This window comes from Lepisosteus oculatus, chromosome 17, assembly GCF_040954835.1.
Source record: "Lepisosteus oculatus isolate fLepOcu1 chromosome 17, fLepOcu1.hap2, whole genome shotgun sequence".
NCBI lineage: Eukaryota > Metazoa > Chordata > Actinopteri > Semionotiformes > Lepisosteidae > Lepisosteus > Lepisosteus oculatus.
The window spans coordinates 17,245,037-17,270,726 of NC_090712.1; the positions used below are offsets into that span (position 1 = coordinate 17,245,037).

The 25,690-nt window shown below is 41.8% G+C and overlaps 1 protein-coding gene across 2 annotated transcripts in view; it reads left to right on the plus strand.

Annotated features, from left to right (window-relative positions):
* Positions 1 to 222: 222 nt before the first annotated feature.
* ttc27 (tetratricopeptide repeat domain 27) overlaps positions 223 to 25,690 on the plus strand; it is a 73,036-nt gene continuing 47,568 nt past the window's right edge. Inside the window, exons 1-9 of one of the 2 annotated variants that reach the window (XM_006638830.3) lie at positions 223 to 536; positions 2,357 to 2,534; positions 3,032 to 3,161; positions 3,708 to 3,848; positions 7,763 to 7,865; positions 13,153 to 13,317; positions 14,793 to 14,926; positions 18,043 to 18,155; positions 21,653 to 21,719. In XM_006638830.3, the coding sequence (XP_006638893.1) occupies positions 446 to 536; positions 2,357 to 2,534; positions 3,032 to 3,161; positions 3,708 to 3,848; positions 7,763 to 7,865; positions 13,153 to 13,317; positions 14,793 to 14,926; positions 18,043 to 18,155; positions 21,653 to 21,719 (1,122 nt within the window). In that variant the 5' untranslated portion in view covers positions 223 to 445. Of the gene's footprint in view, positions 537 to 1,077; positions 1,425 to 2,356; positions 2,535 to 3,031; positions 3,162 to 3,707; positions 3,849 to 7,762; positions 7,866 to 13,152; positions 13,318 to 14,792; positions 14,927 to 18,042; positions 18,156 to 21,652; positions 21,720 to 25,690 lie in introns of those variants that run through there. The other variant, XM_015362790.2, reaches the window with a different exon arrangement.

Sequence of the window (25,690 nt, forward strand, 5' to 3'; positions counted from 1 at the left end):
GCCAATGTTAGACTATTATATGCTGTGCAGATGCAGAAGCGTTTTTAGTAAGGGTTTAGATATCAGTCTTTTAGTGTAGTCCTGCTTTTCGACCTAAAATACATGTTAATTAGCCTGAAAGACAAAATAAGAGAGGAAAAAAAGAACATTTCACACCGTGCCATTCACCCTCCCTCATAACGGAGTTCTTTTAAAACATCCTCGGTCCCTAATGAGCGCGACTCTCCGCCAGCTCGCCTTCCCACAATGCTGCGCAGGAAGTGTCATGGCCGCTCGCTGAGGCTCTTCTCGGCACATGGGATGATATAAACAGTCGTGAAGCAGGACGCGCAGAGGTGTACAGGCCGTTGTGGCGGTCGGAGGAAATAAAAACGTTTAAAAATTTAAGTCAGCCGGGTGGCGTCATTTTGCGAGGCAGCACAGATCTTTTTTTCCCCCCTGAAATATGGTTCGGGACGTGGAGATACCTGTTCTGAGAGGCTTTCTGACAGAAAACGAGGCTACGGATTGGAAGCAGAACATACTCAGCAATGCAGGTGAGTGACGGAGCGTTTTGTGAGACGCAGAGTCGAGATTAAAAAATATATCTTAACGTGACTTTACAAATTAGTGATGTGGTGATGTTCACCATAAGTGCTGGGGCAGATAACTTAGTTATGTAAGAAGGCATAGTAATTTTGTATTGGCACGTTTTTCGATTAATGTTGTAAACAAGACTATTAATAATGCGAATTCGTAGGACAGTTGTTTTGGGTGGTGTGTTTTAAAGTAATACAGTACTCGACTACACTATCAATATGCGTGCGTTGCACTGATGCCTCCATATGATGTAATATAAATGACTCTCGGACCGGTCCTTCTGCGCATCTGACAGTCCCCGTCAGTGCACCCAACTCGTGGTGACGTTTCAGTTCAGTCCTGAAGGACGGTTACGTTTGCACGTATCTTGCAACAAATGTCACGAAAATGTCCCGTTTGCGAAGGAGCGGGTCGTTGCTCCAGACCACACGCCCAATCGACACACGCGTTCTACACCGCGACTCGACACTCGCTACTGCTGCGGGCGTGCAAGCGCAAAGCTTTCAGATTCCGATGAACTCCTGAACGCCACTGGTACTCTCTGTCGTCCAGGATGGAGCTCCGAGACGCAAGACAAATCTCATTTACTTTTATTTTGCCTCTTCTGTTTTATGAAAGCAAACCACCGTATCTCCTGACATCGTGAACTAGAATTATGAGTATTGCCTTCTGTGTCTTCTGAGCATCTCCCTGCATGGCAGTCATTAGGATATCCGTCGTTTTTATCGTGTGCAGTGAGTGGGCATGGGGATATAACCGTTAATAAATGTTTTAACGGCAGCGCTAGTACCCGTCCAGCTGGATGATTAACGTCGCTGTCAGACGCACTGGAGAACAGCAGACGAGTTAGGTTAACAGAACGGTGACGTGCTCAGCTGCTGCAGTGTGGAAGCAGAGATGCGGTTGAATTCAATGATTTAATGACGAACAATGAATTGGGCTGCTGTGGTAGACCTTCATATTTCAGTTACAGAACATTCACATGAGTAAAGGATGATCATTCTTTACATCGCTGGTCCATTTTTTGAAAGGAATCAAAATTTTATTATTCTATTTTATTAACCTCCATGGAGCTTCACTGTGGAGATTCACTATAATTCTATAAATATTCGAGGTTCTGTCAAGGTACAACAAAAACGTAAAATGCTAAGTGTTTTTTATTGTTACAAATTTGCCATCACCATGTCAATGTCTTCTTAATGAGAACACAAAGTATTATGAGATGAGTTATTAGACCTACAAAGCAATTCTCTTTTGAGTTCAGTTAACAATGTTTTTATACAGAAGCCTTCCCACTAGAAATGATCAGTGCAGACAGCATTAATGACCTTTAGCTAAGAAAGTAACAAGAAGTCAGATGTATTATGGTTTCATCTTCTGAGTTCAATTTCACTTGGAAGTCTGTCATTTAAGTAGAGAAAACTCATATAAATGTTTTTTTTTCATATAACGTTTTCAGTATCGCTTCCTTCTGCATTGCCTGCGGGAATGGTATTAACATTTATTTAATCTGATATGTTGTATTGTAAATGAGATGGCAATGCATTTGAATAAGTAGAGGAATGTAAAGGCTCTTGCTCTAACAGAAAGATGATTCTCTGGCAGGACTGGTGCTTGTTCTGTATGGAGTGAGACATTTCCCGCTTTGGTATGCTGAGAGAGCTTCACTGTGGCTCTCTAGAAAAGTTCTCATTCATAACTGGCTGTAATTACCTTCAGTACCAGCAGGTGTAGTGCTGACCCTTGGTGAACACCAACTCTTCCCTCTGTGTTGCAGAAAGTGGTCCTTTGCTGGAGTCCCTGCTGGAGGGGAATTTTGAAAGCGTTTTGCTGAGTCCTGTCATCCTGGATATTCTGGGTGCGGACCGTGCCGGGGAAGAGAAGATCGATGGCTTTCTGGAGAAGCAGGTCCTGGCTTACCTAAGCAACTCCACAGAGGATGACAAGGCTGAGAGGTACTGTACCATCTGCTTCAACATTGTGCGGTGCTGAACAATGACTGGCAAGTGTATTACATCAGTCTTGGAGCATAAGTCCATTTTGGAATCATGCCACTGGCGATTGTGGTTTTAATCACTGTCACACTGGTTTTACCACCCACTACACTCCAAAAGCAATTGTTCTTTGAATTACATAATTATTGGTAATTGTTAGTTTTGCATCAGTGACGATAATAATTCACGCACAGCATTCTGCTGCAGACAAAAGACTGCAATGCGTTATGCATTTGAATGGGAAATTGTCTCCTGTGTATTTTTGTTGAAAGGGGAATCTATATACGCGTGCGTGTTTGTTTTACATGCGTGGTCTTTTAGTACTGTTTAACTATTTGAGGAAGAAGCTTGGGAATGGAAATTAAGTTTGTAGTTCATCTGGATTTGTAGTTTGCAGACAGTAGAGGTATCGTTGTGTGTTAAAGTGGTCCGGTAACGTGTGCTGACTTGTCTCGCAGGGAGGCCGTGCTGTTTGCACTGGCTGTGGCCTGCGTGCAGCTCTTCGCCCAGAGTAACTGGACTGGCCCTCCTGTTGACATCCAGGCACACGACCTCCTCCCCCCCGCTCTGCTGCAGCACTTCTCGGAGGTTTGTTTCCTTGATGGCGTGAGAGAGTGGGACCTGGACGTCTAATTGCAGCTGCGTTTTGCTGATCTGTCAAATTTGGCAAACTGTGCGCAGCTGTCTGTTGTGCCACTCGGGCTGCTGTTTATCGCTCATCAACGGAGCAGGAATTGCTTGCATCATTTCGTCATGGTTCCATCCCTTAAAAAGAAAGGAAATGGGTTTTCACAGGGTTTGAAACGCACGTAAGCATCGGGCTCCTAGCGTACATTAATGAAGATGTATGTGACAGGCAGAGCTGATAATGAGCGCTCAGCTCTGCTACAGTACACGTGGGATAGTGGTTTTTGCTGATCCTCTTTGCTTGTGTTAGATATTAACTTTGTCTTGTGCGTTATGACAATAAATAATTCCTTGCTTTTCTATAGTGCTTTTCATTGCATAGGGTCCCACACTGCTTTAGACATCCACTGTGTGTGTCTGAATTTGTGAGCCTGCACTAGACGGTGATAGATGGGACAGCTGTGGGAGATGTTGCTGATATTAAGTCATCAGTTATTGTTGTCTCAGCCTCAGGCCCTCGCCGCATCGGTCCTGAACAGCCTGGTCCTGGATGGGGAGTCTGTGTACAGCCTGGTGTCCAACCCCATCCTGCTGGTGTTGGCCCGGGTGGTGCTCATCAGCTGTGCCTCCAAACTCGAAAGCTTTCAGGTGGGTAATGTTTTCGGTGGGGCTTACTTCTCAGTTTCACGAGAAACCGTCTCGCTTGACGTGCTCCGCAGTGCCTTATGGGAGTATAGGCTTTCATTGGAGGATCACTGGATTCCTCACTCAGGACACTGCAGCCCCGAAGGTCATTATTGCACAATAAACCAGGAGCACCTTGAGCTGTTGTATCACATCTTAAACAACTTCACATGAGGCACTTTTCTAACTGAAGTTGTGGTCGCCTTGTAAAGATACAGACTGAACAATTTTTGAGTACAGAGCAAAAACCTCAAGGGTGGAGCTACAAGTTTTAAATCTTTTATTCCATGGTTTTTATCTATTGTATTATATTACATAGGTCAAACCATTTCCTCAACATTACCCTTTGATCTACTTTGCTGGAGGTTATATATGCTTTATTGCATGTTGAAGGTGCTTTTGGAGACCGCCTGCATGTTTTAGGAAGGGATGCATTGTGGCTGTACCAATTGTGTTAGCAGGTGTGTTTGTTTCCATGTGAAATAGTCCCTCAGACAGTCCTTCTTGGTTGATTAGAAGCAGATAACTGAGTCTGGATCAATTATAAGTGTTTCCTAGCGGTTGGTAGCACTGCAAATGTCTAATATTGTGGATTGATGAACCTTGAATGCTTCAGTCACTTTCTATTGCTGTTTCCCCCAGGATCATTCCCAGACAGCGCGTTCTCTCTTTCACCAACTGCGAGGCCATTTTAACACGATTAAAAGCATAATCCGGTGTAGCTTTTAATATGTGCAGACTTCACCTTTCAAGGTGCAAACTCTTCAGCTCGCATTGTTTATATTCAACACGTTTCATTCATCAGGAGCAGCCAGGGGTGCAGAAAAGGCATGATTGCATTGTTCCACACTGTAAGATCTTCTTATTATAAAAAAGAGTTTGCTTGATTGAGAACTGGAAGAAACAAAGATATATATATAAAATTATATATTTGATGATCGGGCTGCACCTTAAAATACCCAGTTATCATCAGCCATTCCATCATACTATAGAAATACAGTAAATGCTATAATTCACATTATTTATTGCCACATGAAAGATATTGGATTGTGTTTTGAAACTAATGTATCAGGTTGTACCTGTTCAAATCGGAATACATGTGATGTTAGGAAAAAGACTCTTTTGCAATGCAGATGGGGTTTGGTGTAACTTAATATTTTATATTGCATAATATTTTTGTGTATTTAAGTATAGCATAGAAATAAATGCAGCTCAAACGGCAAAAGCAAAGATTATACACTGAAATACTAATAAGCACAAATTAACAACAATTCAAAATGAACGGATAAAAGCTAAGGTATAAAAGTAAGCTTTCCGTTTTGTTCTAAAAGGGATAGTACTGTTGCTGTCCCTTTTATGAGACAGAGCTTAGGGAATGTAGACTCCTTAGTGGAGTATATGATGAGAGAAGGTTGTAAATGTAATCTTGAGCTTTGACGTTAATTTGTCTTGAAGTACATAATGCACATTTTTCTTATCATTGGTAGCTATTGACAGGAAATCCTCTTAAGCTCATGTATTGTGGTCTGAAAGATTTTGTTCTCGGCCACATGCGTTTGTAACCTTTTAAAAAAGAGCAGCGAGAAACAGCTGACAATTTCAGCAACAGATCTGAACCTTATGGAAGAAAAATGTAGATGCCATGGCTGTCTGCTCCTTTATTTTAGTTTTTATAAGTTTTTGCCTGCACTAAAAACCTTGTAGACTGTGCCGACGGAAAAATTGTTGATTTACACTAAAATTCTTTTTGTGTAGTTTCCATGCTTCAGAGAGAATACGAGAATACCACACTGAAGAACGACCAATTTACCAATTAACTGTACCCCTTCTTTGTGTTGACGGCGTTATTTCACGGTGTTTAAGCAATATCTGCCACGGTTATGTCCTTGGTGTTCTGGGTTTTTGGCAGTTGCCCAGTTCTTTACAGCAGGATGTTCAGTTTTCGTGTTTCCATGGTGAAGGGGGATCCAGAGGAATGGGGTTAGTCTTAATTGTTGACGCGTCCCATCTTTCCTCTCGCAGCGTCTGTGATGTTAACGTTTTATTAATTCTGTGCCTTTGCAAGCCCCTCCTCCCTGTTGCGCAGATAATTCTGCTGTTCTTTTGTTCATCTGTCCAGGTTATTAGCGGATGCTTTTGCCGGAAGCTGTGTGCGGTTGAGCCCGGTTTGTGTAGCTGAGCGTTTTTCCGCGGGAGTGCTGCGAGGGGCGCTCTCCCTGCTCCTGGGCACGACGGCAGTGTCACGCTGGGGATCTGAGTCTTTGTCTCTCCTGTGTTCGGGCTGCTGCCTGCTGTGCTCAAGTTGAACGCAGCGGCTGTCGGTGGCGATTTATGTTCTGAGAAAAGTTAGCAGGTCTTCGCTGCTGTTACTATAGATAACCTGGTTTAAATGTATCGCTAATACAGTTAAGCACAAGTGGAACAAAGAAAAGCCCTCATTCCCATGGGGCCAGCATTCCATTTTAATGTAGGTAATAAGCAGTAAATCCAGCCCTGAGCCTTTAATGCGTCTTCAGTATGCACCCATCCCTCTATTTTAAAACACTTACTTAACTGATTTTCTCTGTAACAAAGCCTGCCTTTTCCTACCAGTTTATTGCAGTTTCAAAGAACTCGTCGCTACAATGAAGGTGCATCCTTTGTAGTCAGATGGAAGATACCATCTTCATAATGTGAGCTCTGACTACTGTCTCCTGCAGTTCCTCTGTGCTGCTGCCTCCTTGGACATTTTTGCACCTTTTGTTTATCTTGATAACTATGGTACTAGCCAGTGCTTTTGTCCAAAGCAATATATAATTAAGCCTGTTTGTCGTTGAGTTTTTTTCTGGGGTGCTTTGAGTGAAGTACTTTGTTCTTACCGTAAATGGGGTAATTATCGTAAACCAAATATAAAGTTCTTGCCTTGACAATTCTGTGCTCCTTTAGGGTTATGAATACGTTTTTTTTTTTTTTTAGATCTTGGGAAGGATTCAGAAGTAGTGTACTTGGAATTGTATTTTTGAGGCAGTGACATTTGCCTTACAGTTGAGGGTTGGGAGTAATGTGTAGCTGGCTGGTTTAGGGATGGACTTTAATGGCTGATGCCTTGCCACTAGAGGCCGCCAAAGGCCTTTGTTGTAAATAGGCTCACTGGGTGTTTTTTTTTATGCATTGTGCTTTGATATCTATGGGATACATCAGGAAGGAATGGGAGCCAATTTTCCTTAGTGATTTCATCACTCCTGCAAGAATGGCACTCTGCTTGGCAGTCTAGGTAGAATTATAACTAGTAAAAACACTGCACAGGTCCTTTGTAAAAAAAGTGCCTAAGAATAGCATAAAAAATATTGTTCAAATTAATTTTAAATGTTTTTCAAAAGATCATGGAAGAAAGCTCATACTTTGGATGGGACGTTAAACTGAGGTTCTGACTCGGTCTATGGTCGTTCAAGATCCCAGGATGTTTCTGAAAAGGGTGGAGGTGTTACGCAGGCATCCTGGCCAAATTTCCCATTGGCCTTTACCAGTCATGGCCTCCTAATCCAGTCTGTGAATTGGCTTCATTACTCTGCTCTCCTCCCCACTGAGAGCTGGTGTGTGGTGAGCGTACTGGTGCACTCTGGCTGCCGTTGCGTCATCTAGGTGGGGGCTGCACATTGGTGTTGGCAGTGGGATTCCCCCATTAGCTGTAAAGCATGTTGAGTGGAGTGTCCAGCGCTGTGTAAGTATAAGGAATTATTACTATTAAAGCAAGGTGGCTTGAGGCCGTTCTTTAGAACGCCATTGTCTTCCGCGCTGCTGGAGCCCGGATCCTGGGGAGAGAAGGCGGAGCTGGTGTGGAAGCCGGGTCAGCAGAGGGAAGAGCCTGGCTTGACCTGTGTGTTCTCTGGCCTCTGCAGCTGCTGCCCTGGTGGGCCCTGCGATGCGTCGCCCTGCACCAGCAGCTGCTGGAGGAGCGCTCGCCCCGGCTGCTGGCCGAGGCCGAGGACTGCATGGAGAGAGGTAGGAGCCCCGCTGTTCCGCCGCCCCCCGCCCTCCACGCCCACGGCCGTACAGCCCTGCTCTGGAGCGGGTTCACTGCCCTCTCTGCACCCATCGTGTGAATGATTGAGGGTTTTCAGTTGATTTGCTGGGAGAAGGTTATTTTCTGAAATGGCAGAAAAGGGATGGTGAGGAGGCACAGGTTATTTTTCCTGTAGATGTGATTGTAAAAGTATGTCCTATTTGCCAGAGACCTTAGCCTACTTTCTCTTAATGGTATTTAATTTTCCTAATGATTAAAAGCTAATTTTCCTTTATTCTAAATGTCGATTAGTGCTAAACATTTCTACTGTTGACCGTAAGACTCTTAATAGTTAAAGTTTCTCTTTTCTATTTTTGTAACCCGTCAGGCCACTTTCCCATTCTCGACTATTAAAGTTTTAGCAGTTTCTCTTGGTTTATTTCTAGTTCTTTTATGCCTCGGTCCACGTTATAAATTTCCTCCTTCATATGCAAGTTGACAGGTATTAGTGTTCAGAAGGTTACTAAAGTGTTTCACAGGAAAGATGTGTACATTGTTTCTTCAGTCTTTCCATTTTATCATAGAATTGCATTGTAACCCCTGACATTCAAATGCTCACATCAGAGTTAGGTTGTATGGTTGAATATCTGTCTATCACCGTTTCTCTCTTGGGCTGATTTCTGATTTTCTGTTTCAACTTGCCTGTACCCCAGTTAGTCAGTCACGAGTTGAATTAAGGCCCACGAAAGCTGTTTCAGGGTAATGCAAAAGACTGATTAGGCATTCAATTTCTGTTTGTATGTTTGATAGAGCAGAAGATAAGCTTGTTAAGATGTGGTTACTGTAGCAAAGGAAATAATGTGTTCAGAATTTGTAGTCAAATCATGTAATTGTGCGGGGGTTGTCTTGTATCTCTGCAGTGTGGGCTTGGTCTGTTCTGAGCTACAGTGGAAATGCTAATGATCATGAAAACAGGCTTTCAGTGTCTGAGTTTCACTGAGTTTCACTCTGAGCTGCCAACCCTCAAAGTGTAACGAAAAACCAGACAGAAGAACACACTGGAGAGTTAACGAGAGGTGTGACACATTGGAATGCCTCCACATATAAATGGGAGTAAGGTTGATATTTAAAGGTCTTGCAGAAATAAGGCCACTGACATTTCTCATACACACACTGGATTATCTGTACTTAATAACAAGCACTGACAGAAGCTTACTGTTGAGTAATGAGTGAAGTCTATGGTGAATTTTCATCTTTAAAAATAACTCAGTAAGGTGGGGTTATACAGTTTGAAAAAGTAAGCTGGTAATTACTAAGATGCTGCTGGCAACAGCCTATCCAATGTGTTTTATGCGGGATGCTCTAGGCGTAAAATGCTTTTTTACAGTTTTGCTTTTATCTATGACGGTCTGTCTTTGCAGGTTAAGGAAAATTCTTGCTTTTAGTTAATAAGGCTACTTGTAGACTAAGGTTTTCTTTCAAGTCGGTTGTTATAAGGTAAGACTGAAAAGAGAAAACATGCTGTATTCACTCTTTTTTAAAGCTTTAGTTTTTTCACAAGTTTCTATACCAGCAATTGTTAGAAAGTATTTTATACATCTTTTGACCCCTGTTGTTCTGGTCAAGGTAAGAACACTTATCATGTTGGGTAATAGAGTTTTCCTTTTAGTATTAAACCACAGCTTGTGGGTGTTTACTAAAGCTTTTCACTGAGTATTATGACCTTTGAGTAGAAAACTGTTCAATTGGTACTTTGAATTCCAAACCCCACCTCATACGACTGTATTTTCTTAGCAGGAAATCCCTTCATAATCCTGTATTTGGGTTCTCAGGTTAGGTCCTGACCTACGTTAACCAAATTGACTTGGACAAATGTCTTCTCTACTCATTGGAGGTAGACCTGCTGCCCTGAATTGTTATTGCACTAAAAAGAAGCCAAGTTATCGAAATTTGCATTTTCAATGTAAATAAACTGAATACCATGTGGTATTTTTTCTCTTTAAATGACATAACTGTCTAAAAGAAAATGTTGTGTAAAGCAGTATTGTGGATTAATTTCCATTGGTTTGTAATTTGTTTGTTAATCCTGAAAAACAGGCAGGCGTCCTCAGTTTCTTGCACTGTTCTGGATGAGTTGTGCAAAACAATTTCCAGATCCAGTTGCAGTTGGGGTTGCACATTAAAGGTGTAACTTTGGGGAAAATCCATTCTGGTCCCTTTTTAGCTTTTTTGAGCATCGGTAAATATCACAGATTAAGTCACAGGGGCCCGTGTAGATTTCGATAGAGCTACCTTGCCTCTAAATAAGGACAGAGTAATTTACCTAAGAAATAAATGGACAGAATAGGGACTGGGAATTAAATGTGGCATCTAAAATAAGAATTCAAGACCTGATATAACTCTTCTATATAGGAAAAGAACAAATAAAATATTATTTCAAAAATGCATTCTCTTCCAATAGCCTGAGGGTGAGACCCAATGTAATGCTGTTGCTGGAGAATTATGTCTACAGAGACCTGAAATAATTGATGTTCTCGGAGTGGAGCCTCTTGACTCCTACCCTGAGAAGAGCATAAATAAAATATTGTTTGATTAAACCACACTCAACAGTGATCTCTTCTTCTGAGAAGGAATTCTATCAAGATTTATAGTGAATTAACAACGGGCCGATTTAAGTGTGAGTAATTATTTCTGCAGCCAATTTAATTGTAATTGTGCATTTTATGCAGAAAGTGATGGACAGAAATACCTTTTGCATTCCTCTCTACCAGATATTTGGGTTGTTCCGCCATAAATAGTAAAACTGCTATATAACAGTGACTTTCTAGATATGTGTCATACTGTACTTGGTTCTTTGCAAGGTTGACTGTAATTTGCATTGTAAAGTGTAGTCTTTGGCTTGGTCTTGCTGGGCAGGTCAGGCTGACTACCTGCTGTATATGGTATGTCCAGTAAGCTCGGCTAGCCCACAATGTGGGTTATCTACAATCAGCAGAACAGCCGGCTGCATTTCTTGATGAGGCTATTTTTCTTGTTCAACATACCAATATTTACTATTTCGATAGCTCCTGGCAACTGTTCTAGTATGGTATTATGTGCTAGTATGGTATGCAGTGCTATATCCACTTCTGTAAAGTGGCATTTGACATACTATATATTAACTCATATGAATATATAGATATTATGCTATATCATTTATTATAATACACATGCTTTTTTTCTCTTTTAAAATACTCCTGAAATTTACTGTATATTATATGCACTACAATATGCAAAGATCCTGCAGTAAATCCTCCTGTGAGATATTTTTTTTCTGCACATTCAGTACAATGTGGAGTTGGTAAAAAGTTAATTGTTAATTGTTAGTAGAATCCCAAGACCCCATCCCTCCATTATCTCTGAAGGAGATGTATTTCTCTGCCCTGGCTACATGTTATTAAACACAGAAAGACCAGATTTTCCAGACCAGCAGAAAGAGATACTGATTAAAGGAACCTTGGAGAGCCCAGCTACAGCAAAAACAGGAAGCGTATTAGAATTAGGGTTTAAATAGCTCCAGTCGTTTCTTAGAGGAGCCCAGGTTTTGGGCCTCAAACACCTGGCTAGAAAGTGTGTCCCAGACCCACACAATTCCCAGTTACACATTCTGCCCCATAAAGCTGCTTCCTGATCGTTTGCCAGCTCTCCATTTCTGTGCATCATTTGTGTGTGGTTCTCTTGACTGGACTGTGAAATGTAATGTCTCTTTATTGGCATTGAAATTGAAATTATTCAATTTCTTCCTACAATTAGGAATTTGTCTTTTCGCATACCCCAGCTTTTCTCCATGGAGACACAGACACACAGACAGGGAGAGAAGCCTGGGGTCAGAGCGCAGGGTCTGCCATTGCGCCCCTGGAGCAGTTGGGTTATAGGGCCTTGCTCAGGGGCCCAACGGAGTAGGATTCCTCTGCCGGCCGCAGGATTTGAACCGGCAACCTTCCAGTCACAAGCGCAGATCCTTAGCCACAGAGCCACCGCTCCGCCCTGTTCTGGTATGCAAGAATTTGTTCTTGGCTGCCTTACTGTAGGTTATGGTCAGGTTATGTCAGGTTGTGAATCGGCGACTCTTGCGCCCACAGTGCACCTGTCAGGACATCTATTCGTCTTCCTGCCTGAGGGGCCCATAGCACCATCGACAGGGCTTGGAGAGGGGAATGAAAACGGACACAGATCTAACCAGCAGCACTGCACTGTACCGAGCTCGGACGTCCTTGAGAACCACAGAGGGCAATGTTTGCTCGCTTCAAGCCCACCTCCCCATTCAAAGCTCTTGTCCAGTACTGTCGTTAACAAATGCCAACAGCCCGTAACTAGGGATCCACGACAGAGTTGGCTATGATAACATAGCTTTGAACTGGTGGTTTTGGACAATGGAGCCCAACGCACAATCCCAGAAAGAGCTCTTAGTGTTTGAGCCAAGTCGTGTGATGTTAGTTCCCTCGTAAAGCCTCAGGATCCTTTTTTCTGCGGATTGAATTTGAACAGTAACTGCTTAGAAACCTTTTTCATGATACACTTGACAGTGACCTATGGAGGAGGGGTGGGGGGTGGGGGGGTGTTCCTGACCCAATTGTTTTATAATTTAAAGAAAGCACACTCTGTTCATGTAAAAGCTGTCATATAGCAGGCCTTCATGTTGAGAAAGTGGCACGTTTTCATCTCCGGTTTTATTCCACGCTTGCTAAACATCTTTCTCTGACTCGGCGTGTGCCCTAATTTTAACATTCAGTCAAGCTTGCAGAGGTGTAAGTGCCAACAATTTCACAGTCTGAGGGAAGCGACAAGCTGTGCTCTGAAGCTAATCTCCATTGCTTTAAAGCTCTAATTCTCCGTCACAAAAGCTGGGTCTCCGAAAGGAGACTTGACCCATGAAAGGCGTAAGTGAATAAGAGTGAATGTAACATCAGGCCTGGCTCAGTAATAAAAGCTCGGTTCTTGGCAGGCTTGCCTCACCTTACAAATTGCAAACACATTAAATTCCTATCGCAGACTTTATTTCATGTAAGATATGCGTTATATATTGTTAAAGCATATTAACGATCATGCATAATTAAAAAAATACTCATGAAATGGAAAAGTGTCCAGACTTTCACAAGTCTCACAATGTTTCTTGGTGGTCTCATCAAAACAAAAGAAGGAATGTAGCCTTCATGTGTCTAGTCCAGCCTGCTGCAGATTGACAATGTATACACAGCTGTGTGTATTAAATGTGAGGGATGACCTTGGTCTTATTTTCTTACCTAGTGATGAAAACGGAAGACCTCTTCAACAATGACGGTTACCGGCATTTGCGTATCCAGTTCCACCTTGAATGTGGCTATGCATCCCTGATGTATTACTGTTACAAGAAGGCAAACGAACACTTCAATCAAGCAAAGGATCTAGCCAGACTTGAGATTAACCTGACAGGTACTGTTGATATGTCTTTGGGCAACTTATGATTCACACTATGCAGATGAACCTCATATCCCTCAAAAATATATTGATATACATGGAAAATGACTTGGAAGAAGCCTTGTCTTTAGACTTTTTGACAGGCAAATTTGAACTTTAGCCTTTTCCCAATGTTAATAACAATGTTCTTGACTCCTTGCAGCCTTTGGGTGACAGTTTTGCAATGTGGAGATCTTAGACGTCAATCTCTTTCCAGTGAGTTTTAAGAGCACATGGATTCTCTCTGTCCAGACTGCCTGAGGGCTTCACTCTCAGCAGGCCGAGAGCTGTAGAGCACTAATATGATGGCTCTTATTTTCTTCTTGGCTGGAACATTTCACAGCACCTTTTTAACTGGGACAGCTCATTACTAAGAGACGTTAGATTCAGAATTTTTTTTGGCTGCATTAAGGCAGAAAGCTTGATGTTCATGAAAAATCTCTTTAAAGGCATGTCATGAAAAGAACTGTTTTCAGCCCATCCTGAAGGTCACAGACTTCATTGTGAAGGAAGGGCTCAATTAATCCCATTATCAGTCAGGCTCTGGAGTCTAAAATAAGTGGAACTCCACTGGATCCCACAGCCACTGTAACTCAGGACTTTCACTGCAGGTTGCTGAAGTTTAAAGGCTGTAATTGGGGAAAATGTCACAGATTTATTCAAATTGCTCTGCTTTTAGATTTTGTTAACCGCCGAGTGATTTCCGCTGGGTCCTTTTATGTTCTGGTGATTATATTTTATATAAACCTGGTTTTAGTCTATTGAAATCGGTGACAAATGACTGCATTATTTTCCACCAAAACAGGCACAAAACAATATATTCTTAATGACCTTGTAGAAACATGTAATGGAATGGTAACCTGGTGGCTCCAGAATGGCCCCTCCAGTAAAGTTGGTCACTAGTAGCCTGGTTTCGGCCAGCTGAGAGCCGACCGCGGCCTGGATCCCCCCACGTGGTGGCACACGGCTGACCCAGGTGTTGCCGAGATTTGGAGCTGGACAGGGTATCCTCAGCCTTTCCACAGCATTTTGCTGTGAGAGCTGCAGCACTCCTCCATTTAGAAGGAACTGCCGTAACCTCTGCAGGGCTCGCAGGGCGGCTGGCCCATGTGAGCCGTCTCCGTTCCTCTCGTGCTGCTGCAAGTTCTGTGCATGCAGGGGGACGGGTAAAAGCGACTAGACTTTTTTTTTAGACTCGGTGTTGGTTTAGAAAGGTGGAATTGGCTGTATTATACTGGGGGGCTGTTGTACACCTTGTGTACACCACCCAAGAGCTAAGATGGGAAATGAAAGTGCAGCACTTTAAGTGGGAACTTATGTTTAATTATACTTGTAGCAAATGCTGGGGCTGTGAACAGGTGACAGGACATCAGGAATGTTCCAGGAGCTAGAGATGCCTTTTTCGTCTTCTAAAACATCTGCTAAATATGAAACGGCGTCATTTCTCCTAGGAGCCCTGGGGAAGCGCACGCAGTTCCAGGAAAATTACTTGGCACAGCTGATCCTGGACGTGCAGCTCAAGGAGGGTGTCCCGTCTGAGGGCAGCGTCTCCCCTGCACCTACGCCACTGGACTGGCTCCCGAAGGTACACCATGCCTTCTCTGCTTCTCTGTTCCCTGACTACCTGTCATGGGGAGGGCAGACCTCTCGGGGTGATCGTGTCATGCCTGATATGGTCGCACGACTGTGTACTTTGTTTTTTATTTACACGGTGGTACTGAGGGCCACTTTGGGCATTTCTTGTAAAGAATAGGAGTGTAACCCCTGTGTCCTGGCCAAATTCCTCCTGGCCTTTACCAATCATGGCCTCTTAGTAATCCCCATCTATCAATTGGGGTCATCACTCTGCTCTCCTCCCCGCTGAGAGCTGGTGTGTGGTGAGCACACTGATGCACTCTGGCTGCTGTCCCATCATCCAGGTGGGAGGCTGCACACTGCTGGTGGTGGAGGGGAGCCCCCAATACCTGTAATGTGTTTTGAGTGGAGTGTCCAAAAAAATGCTATGTAAATGTAAGGATATTGTTCTTCTTCTTATTATAGTGCCATGTCTTCTGGTGTAAACTGTGTGCGGTGTTTTTTTTTCTGAATGTAGGAAGCCTGTGTTGCATGATCTTGCTCAGTGGTGTTCTCCCTTTATTGCGACAGGTGTGCCTGACGTCCCTGCTCTTTGCTTGCATTTCAAGTGTGTAGTAGAACGTGGAATTTCTGTGCTGTATTTCAAGGACAGAGCCTCCATAAAAGTTCCTTGCTTAATCGGAGTGCAAGTTTTTATTAGGAACCCTATATGCTTTCTCCTTTTGCCATTTAACGACCTTCCAAAATGGCAAATTTGTGCAGATATTTAAACAGTTTGAACGTACAAGTTTGAGGAAGAGCCCAGAGGAGTCGTGTTCTGGTTTCAGACTGAGGGGGAGTCACTGCTGATGTGTCGGGTCATCAACACGTTTTCTTCTCTCTCGCCCCGCTGTGTAGAAGACAGGTGGAGAATTACTTTGTTTTGATGATGGCCAATAGTGATGTGGAGCTCAGATAGAGGGATGGATGTTCGAGCAGTTTCTGCAGCTGAGCTGCCGAGGACTCGGCTGTGCCTTTCGGCTGTCCCTAAGGGTGGCTGAGGGTTAGGTCGGGTCAGGACTTCCTTTTGGTTTTTCACTTCTGCCGTTGAGAAGAGGAAGCCCTAGGGAGAGGCAGGGCAAGCTGTGAGGGGGCTTTGATGTGTTAATTAATAACAAACTGACATTAACAGTCTCCAGAGGGGGAAATGCATTAGTACTGAATTATTAAATGTGAACCGTTCAGAATCTGAGTTTGATTTTAAGACTAGGAAAGAAAGGAATGATGCTGATGTTGCCTGCAGGGAAAACAGCTCTTAACTCCACCTTTTGAGCTGCATTGTTTTTATAGGTGGAAAGAGAAAGCAGTACAACCTTCTCACTTTTCTCCTGTGATATGTCAAAAAAGGCTTTTTAAAGTTGAATGTCAATTGTACTCGATGTTTGCACGAAATGGTTTCTTGTCTAATTGTATAGAGTCATAGAATATTTATTAGGTAAGGGATGCAACACAGCACATGTGGAATTAGCAGTACAATCCACAGTTTCACAGTACTGTTAGGCACAAGAAGCTGGACACTGTTGATTCGACACATAACCATGGTTTATCCAACTCAGAATATTCTGGTGGCCTTATACTTCGATCTTTAAGTTGATTATATCGCTGAATCCGCTAACGTGATTGTCTCTATTCTGAATATAAGCTATTTGCTCTTTGTCTTGAAAGCAAATGTGAAAACTCAAAATTCAGATGGATGTCAAAGACATACTTGGCGTAATGCTGCTGAATTTTGCCAGATGTAATGCGAGATGTTGCAGAACAGACACACTTGCCACATTTGGACCAAGGAAACCTAAGATGTTATTTATTTCATCAGGGTGTGTTTTTACAATAATATTTCATATGTGGCTTTTCCCATTTCACGGGGGTGATGTGTTGCTACAAAAGCTTTCAAAATTTAATTAAAAAAAACAACAGAACATTGCCTGTTGTGATCTGATTTTAAATCCCTGCTGTTTAAAAAAAAATTTAGTCATAGCCTGCCTGTGCCAGCTCTGTTTAGCGTAATGCCCTTTAATATAATCTGTTGTATATTAAATAATTCTGCAGCAGTGTGAGACTTCACTGATCCCACCAGTAATTAGTCATTTAGCAGATGCTTTCACACACAGGAGCTCATTTGGTCTAGGGAGCAAACTATCAGCCACTGCTGCAGAGTCGCTTCTGAAAGCTCCTTGGCTTTATGTCTCTTACATTTACGGACACTGTTAAATAGGACTCATGTGTTCATTCATTACATATTCGTTGTCATGTTTTCATATTTCTATTCGCTAGCAGTGTTTACTGGGCACAGCATGCAGCTCATGGTGTGGAAATTAAATGGAGAAAGTATTGTGCTACCGCAGTTCAGCCATTAACATATAACAGTGGTCCTGTTATATGGTGTAACTCCTCACCAGCAATCACATGTCGGACACCATGCTGTGCGAATGGTGTTCTCCAAACCGCGATGTCTTCATCAGGAGTCTCAGTGCATAGTGAAAGTAAGAAACACTGAAACTAGGGAGTGTCTACCATCATTCCATAAACAGTGGAGTGTGTGAGGAAATGAACATGGTGGAATGTCTAGGAACAAGGAGCAGATGACCAAGAAAGACTCAGGGAGGGAATTGTTCTTTACACGCAGCCAATGTGTAATGTACAAGACAGGAGAAATGGGTACCATACCTACAGTGTGCACTTACGGTATCAATGTCTTATACATTAACTTAACATTTGTTCATAAGTATGAACATGCAACTTAACAGGCTGTAATCACGGTAATCTTCCAGCATGCTTTACTTACAATATGCAAGAGATTAAAATGGGTAAACTTTATTAAATCTTTTACACGGCTTCTCAATATCAGACCTCCAGTTTCTCTTCTTCCTTTTCTCCTTGTGATTCCACTGCCCCCTCCCCCTTCCTCTTCTAAGAACCCCGCTATCTCTCTTGACCCCCCCAACTCGACCCTGGCATGTTCCTGCTGCCTCTCGTTGATTGACCTGGTGTAGAGGGCTGTTTCCATGGGGTGTGTGCCGGCATGTAGCAGTGCTGGAATTGATTCACATTCACAAAATCTGGTTTAAATTTGGTCTCTGTCCACAGGATCACGACCTGAGTGATGATATAGTTCTCAACACGATAAACTTGGCAGAACCTGGCCAGTATCAGCTTCCCGACCTGAGTGCTGAGGAACAGGCTGTCATTCTGGGAGTCTGGTAAGATGCACCTGTCCTGTCCTGAGATAATGCGCACAGTTGCAAAATTAGACAGTACCTTCAGGGCTGTATTTGTGCGCAACTCTAGGTCAAAGCATGTGTGAACATCCAGGTTTAATAAATGAGCCACAATGTTTAAACTCAATACTTGTGGTGTCTTCAACAACGAAAGGTTAAAATCCCGCAGAGAAGAGTGCAGTCTTCTTTATCATGTTAAAGACAAGCAAGAATTGATTTTATTTTAATTCAGAGGTGTGGTTTAGAGGTTTTTAGTTGATGGTTTTTGACAAATAGTGTCAGTTTGTGTTAAGGATTGTTGGCATTGTTGCGTTATCATCTATACAATCACAGATGTGCAACAGGTGCCAGAAATATGGTCATATGTTTTTTTTTTTATAGTAGTTCGGTGCATCCTGTCCAGCAGGAGAACTAATAACTCGATGACCTGGATCTACTCGTTAATTCTTCAGCGTAGGGATAAATCTAATTTTCTGGGCTAGACATACTTGCATAACAAAAATGGTAATCATAAGCGCAATCACACCCTGCTGAAAAGGGAAAGTGTGTATCTGGAAGGTTTTTCCCTGTTCTGTTTCGGCCCTTTGCAGGCTGGGTGGCTGTGAAGGCCTGGTCCCCACAGCAGTGCTGTATGAGGGAGCCTGTTGGAAGCAGCGATGCAGGATGGGAGATAGAGATGTGCTTCTCTTGAGACATGTTAATGAACAGCTTTTGTGTTCTCTCCAGCTGTGTAGCTCATTTTGTATTTGTACATTGCTTCTGATAAGTGTTCACCAAAATAAGTGTGAATTCAGAGTGAATGACCTTATGATTGATTTTTATAGTTTTTTTTAAACAATACTTATACTGGACATTGTATACTCGACACAACAGTGTCTAAAAGATAATTACTGTGGTCTGAACTGAGGAATGACCTTGCATGTGTCGGTGCGACCCTGGCAGGTACTCATGACACTCTGTCACCAGCCTTGGCATGTCCACAGATGACTGGCCAGGAAAATGATTCTCTTGTATCCTTCATTTGCTGAAATGGAAAAGAGCTGTAAGGTTAGAACACTTCAATGAACAGAAGTCACTGAGTGGCACATAGAAATGCTTCAGAGGCAATTTGGTTCTAATTCTGTGCTCTTCATAGGGAAGCTTCGCCAGAATTGGATCCTGAAAATAATAAGTAAATGTGTTTTTTGCCTCTTCCTACGCATTCAGTTTTCTAAGCTCACTGAGATATTGGTAACATTTTTTCCTGACAACTGAAAGCCCTGCTGGTGTGATATAATTGGATTTGTTCTGTACAATGAGGCTGACACTTGAAATTGTCCTATCGTCTTACTGTTGTAAAGAACAAACAGCTTATATGTGAAATAATTAGGCAATATAATTGTGCTGGCTGTGATATCATTGAATTGACTGATCTCTTGAAATGGATTTAGTTTCTGTCTCGTGGGGACCTAACTGCTCAGCTAATCATGGTACAGTGTTTCTCCAGTTGTCACAATTGTGCTGCTGCTGTTCTCATAGACATCTCCGTAATTCAGTGGGAAAAATAAATCTTGATCGCTTCATGCTACATTGAAAGAGCACGCATAAATAATGCAGCATTTTATCCCACTGAGGCTAAGAGCACATTTATTTACACAAAGAGCCAATTCTCACAAGGAGTGCCAAAATCTTTCCAAAGAAAAGCGGAGCACATAGAAACAAGAAATTAATGAAGTTTCTCTTTGCTTACCCCCAGATGTAGCACTGGGAGTGAAATGTCCTTACCTGAAATAATTTCATGTCATTTAACAACACCTTCACGTGTGGAGGGGTCTGTGTATGTTTATACAAACAGACCTGAGGGTTTGCAGATGGTGACCTCCAGAGCTACAGCGTGCTTCTGGAATAAGATTGACACAGGCGGAAGAAAAACTGCTTAGCAGGGCATTTGAAAGGTTCTGTGGCTTGATTAGGTTTCCAAATGAATGTCTAACATTTTGGAAATTTCAATACCTACTGATGTAAGGAAATGTATTCTGGTACAGACTGGCTGTTCTGTAGCCTGCTTACAAGAGCACCAGGTTCCACATTTGCAGGCCCTGTGTTTTATACTGTAGTACCCTCCACATTTCTCTGTACCATCAACATACGCTGTAGCTAACCTGCTGTCACTAAAGACGGCGATTTCTTCTTTATTGCTTAACTGTTGTGAAGAAATACAGTATGTACATTAGTGATTCAACTTCACAATGTGTAAATGGCATGAATAAAACAACAGACGAGAGCGAAGGTCATGCTTTAGTAACAGTATCTGGGCACCCTTCAGTATTCTGTGTGCCTAGCCTTTGCTGCCTTCTTGGGTTGGAGTCTGTCTGTATTTCGAGACCAGACTCGGGGCTCATCCTTCAGAAAGCATAGTTTGAGCTTTTCTGTTGATTGTTTTTAACTTTTACTTTCCATTTGCATCAGCGAAATACAAGCATTTTCAGCATCCTAAAGCCTCCATTTTAGAAGTCGCGGTCTCTTTCGGAGGAGAGGAGGTCCACCAGTGGCTGTGAAGCCATGGTTTGATCTGCACTTTCCACTCTGGGTCTTACTTCCTTAAACTCGAATACAAGAGATTGAGCTTGTTCATTTAACTTGTCCATTAAAACTTTGTTAATCGGCGTTCACGTGCGTTTTCCCAAACGCCCGCGTATACATCCGCTTACTACTTCTTGTCATTTTCCTTTTTGTGATTCATTGTCAAAAAAAGAATACAAAATCCATCCTGCTAAATGAATCACTGAAACATTTAAAATGTGACCAATAATATAGGTAGTACAGCTCGCATTTTTTCCACCAGAATTAGCTTGATATTGTAGCATGATCGCAGAAGCTGTGCATGGTCTGGCCTGCTCAGTCCAGAGACAGGAGGCCACACTGCTGTGTGGTGTTCAACCAGTAGGTGGCATTGTGCTCTACAGACCAGGGTGTGCAAACCAGTACCCCAGTAGATGCTGTGTAGTCGGAAGTGCTGGGTGGCAAAATTCCACATTGGCCTTGCACAATTATTTGCACTTGTGCATATGACAATAAAGTGAACTGAACAATCTAGGCTACCTAAATTTCCCCCTTAATTCAACCGGTGAACTAGTTTTTAACTTTCCCCCTGTGGGGCTGCTGTGTGACCCAGGTGGAGCTGAACTTCAGTGGGTCCCCTCCCCATGTGCAAAGCACTTTGGCAATTTTTGCGATCAAAAGCATTGTATAAACACAAGGAGTTAGATACCATCTTTTTCTGCATCGCAGTCGTGTACTCTTGTGATTCTGTTGGCAGAAGCAGGTTATGTAGTAGTCAATAGAAAGGTAGTAACTAAATGTAAAAATGTACGTATAGGTGTGAAGTCAGATTTCTTTTTCGTGTACCTACCTGTGTAAGCTATAGATACTGTACTTGAGTGTAGTTTCTTTACCTGTACTTTTCTTCCCAGATTTACATGTATTTTCTTTGTTTGTAGCACAGATTACCAGAAGAACAATCCTGTGCACAAGCTGACTGAAGAGGAAATCCTTGCTTTCACATCAGTAAGTAGCTTGCAGTTTTATATGTTCTTCCTGTAATGGCTTATGTCTTTACCGACTGGAGATTTCCCTGTTAAAATGAGATACCGGGCTGTGACCAATCCATCATTGTAATGTTACAGCTGTTTTTAAATTAAGTTACTTCACTGTGTTGGAGCTACATCTTCTAGGATTATTGGAATCTGAGGAATGAGAAGGATAGTTTTGTCTTCGTTTTTTTTTTTACCCCTGACTATTGGTGAGATTGATCCAGGTGTCAGTAACAAATTGGTCAAATTTGATTAATGCTTTCAATGTTAGTACATGCTGTATTCTGCAGATGGCAAGAAAAATATAAACTGTATGAATACAGTGCAGAAGTTGATAATTACCTACAGGTTGTTGCAAAAAAAGTAAAAGCAGCCAGTACATTAGATCCCAGGGGTTATTTCTTATTATGGTAAGTGAGCAGAACAGACTTAACAGGAAACTGGTTAAATCTATTATTGCAGGATTATATATTAATGCAATTTTGGATTAAAGCGTTAGAAAAGACTTTACTCGTAGGGAGTTATTAATGTATGAAGTACACTACCACGACAGGAAGAGGATATGTGGGGAACTTTGAAGTCTGGGCTGGAAACCGAGACAGATTCACTCACTCTGTAAAGTCCGTTGAGTACTGATGGTCTGCATATGACCTTTTCTTTATGGTATTTTTATCTGCAATGTTAATAATAACATTTTTATTTACTGTTCATTTATATAAGTCTTTCAGAGAAAGAAGTGTCCCGTTATTTTACATTTTCGGTTAACCATAAGGTGCTTTGCAGTTTCTTTTGCAAGGAATTTTAATGGGAGAATTTAAATTGCCTGGCAGAATTCAAATGGGGGAAAAAAGAGAATGCTTGAATCAACGTATATATATGGCTTATAGTATTAATCCATGTGGTAATTTTCAGTTTTACTGGATAAGATTTAAAAATGTACAATATGTAATGAAATGTGTTATTTTTTTTGCAATATTCATTTGGCTCATAAAAACAGATTAGAGTTGATGTGTTCGAATAGAAACCAGATCACATTTACAGGTAAGAGCTTGTTGTATAAAAATCATTTAAATGAACTTTTTCAGCCAATATATAGAAAGGACTTGTCGGCTCTATTTGAATTGTAAAAGCATTGAAAACCGTTTGTGTTCCATCTTTAATGAAAAGATGCAAGAGGACCTCAAGTCCACTAACCATGTTAATGTTCTTCATTCCAATAAGAAGAGCTTCTGCTTGCATTCATGCCTTTCACTTGTTTAGAATCGGTATCAGCCCCCCTGCTTGGTCAGCTGTGGTAAGACTCGCTGTCACACGTGAAGGATGACACTGTGGACTGGCGTGTCTAAAGGCCAGAGCTACTCTCGCAAATAACAGACCTCAGTAATAAGGGAAAGCGTGCATTACAAGACCTTTTTAAGTGGGCTAATCGGATGGAAATAATTTTCTTTAACGTGCATCTGTTGTGACTTACTATACAGATGAGCTCGAATTAGTGTTCCCTTGTTCACCGGGAAGTATACTTTTTCTTAATTGCTTTCAAATCGGTAACTCTCTTGGCAGTCCGTTCATTTGGAGGAAGTGTAATGCAGATAATCTTACAGGCGAAACATAACCTGTACTTTAATAAGCCCGGCCGTTCGACGAGGTCTTGCGTGTTTTGTTTTAGCCCCGATGAGTCCTAATGAGCTCTGTGAGTGCGGTTCTGGCTGGATTTCCACAGCAGCTCCCTGTCTGGAACATCACTGGGATCAGTGTGATATCTGGACTTTGCGCGCAAGCCATGAAGACAGGCTTCTGGTGACCACATACTCTACCTGCAAGTCACTTTATGAATTGGGAATGGTTTGTCCAGCTGTAACAGGCTATCACTGAGAAGAAAGAGATGAGAAAGGGGCTCCAACTGCATTAAACAGCAGTTCCCTCACCTGCACTAGATAGTAAACATTCTTTAGTTACAGATGCTAACTGAGACTTACTGCATACAACCAGGTGTGTATTTAATTGTTTATTTATTTATTACATTTTTGGTCATTTGCAGGACCTTTCTTCAAAGGCGTTTGCCTTGCTTGCTCCGTTTATTGACAAATCTATGCAGTTATTATTTTTTAATGTGCATCGCTACCACATTTTATTGGATTCTAAATAAAAAGCAGTGCTGTGTGCGGCATTTTGAAGTACTGTTTTGAATATTTATAGTCCGTCTCAGTTTGGAATAAATGTGAGTCTTTGCATGTATTAGTTTACCAGACCTTGCACTGGTACATAAATTAGCTGCTACTAGGTTGTGATCATTTATAATTCATATCATTCCTACACAAATAAATCTAATTCCGGGAAGAAGTGAATGTCACAAATGTATACATTTTATTAAATATTTCTAAAAGATCTATTTTACATCATTGATTAAACCAGCACTGTTTTAATAAGCTTTGTAATGAGATGAATTATGTTTTCCACAATGATATTAGTTATAATTTACAACTTCTGTCTTTGAGCTTGTCTGTTTTCTCAGTTTATTATGGTGTGTGCTCATGCAGTTTAAATGACTGAATTAAATTAGCATTTATTCAGCAGTTCACTGACATTACCAGACTGCCCCCTTTTTTCCTTACAAAAGCTCAATCTTTCTCTGTGCCAGAATTGTACAGGCTTCTGTGAAATGGTCATTGGCATTTTACAGAGTGCAATCTTGTCGAGTCGCAGATGAAGCCACCTTCCAATATGGAGTCTTGTCAAGGGGCAAGACATGACTGGTCTGGAGGGTTATACTCATTGGGGGGTGGGTTGGCAGGTGACAGGTAGGGGCTGTTTCAACACATTTTGTCATGAACACCAGTCGTGAAAGAGTTAACTTCGTATGGTCTTCTCCAGTGAATGGGTGAAGATTTTCCGATCCCATTCGGTTTGAGAAAAAACGCTTCTCCAGTTCTGGTGACTGACACGATTATAACTACCTCCCAGGCATCGGAGGCAAGTGGTGGGTGGATATAATACTGTATACTGATTCCTCCAGATGTGACGGAGCTGCTGTACAAATTATCCTTGCAAGCTTGATAGTTGTTTAAAAAATAACACTGACCCAAATTTACAAAGAACAATAAAATATAACAAAATGTTACATAGAAGGGCATTTTGAACGAACAGAAGACACTTCTGTGGAACTATTTAAACTAGCTGCCCAGCCACGTTGCAATTTACTTTCAAGAAATGGTTAGACAAGCTCGTCAGGCTTCTGACTAACCCATTATCAAGGCAGAATTGCCACTAGATTATTTATTATTTAATCTACACGGATACTGTCACAGCATCCCTGAAGTAACACAAAGAAAAGAGGTTTTCCTGAAACCTGTAGTGGTAAAAATAGCATGCCATCTGGGAGCAGTAAGGAAACAGTCTTCTGCACATTTTGGAACGAGTTGGGGACACACCAAGAACACTTTGTCCTTGAGCTGTCCGGTTAAATACAGTATGCAATTTCAAAGCTTTGTGTTTAGAAAGTCACAAAGATATGAAAATGTCAATATCTTTTTGGGACCTTTGATATCTTGTATTGCAGAAATAACGAGAAAGCAATAAAGGAGGTTTTTGTAATACAGTATGTGGAATACTGAGAGGAGTGACATTGGCACCAAGCAGTGGTACTTGGAATACTTGTTTGAATAAAAATAAAATAGTCTAGGAACTGACCTTGGTTGGCATAGTTACTTACAGAAAGTTTAGTCCCACTAGAAAAGTAGTCATCACTTTTTCAAAGGATCTGTGAATTAAACATTTGTTTTCTGCTTCTCTTTCTTTGCATATACTGAGCGTGTCCTCGGGCAGCTCGATTTGGACTTTGATTCAGGGACTGTCTCTTTTTTTTTGTGTGTGCTGCTGCCCTCACAGCCCAATTACAGTATCAAAGAATAAAATCTTTTTTTAATAAAAATCGTTTTTTTTTCTGAG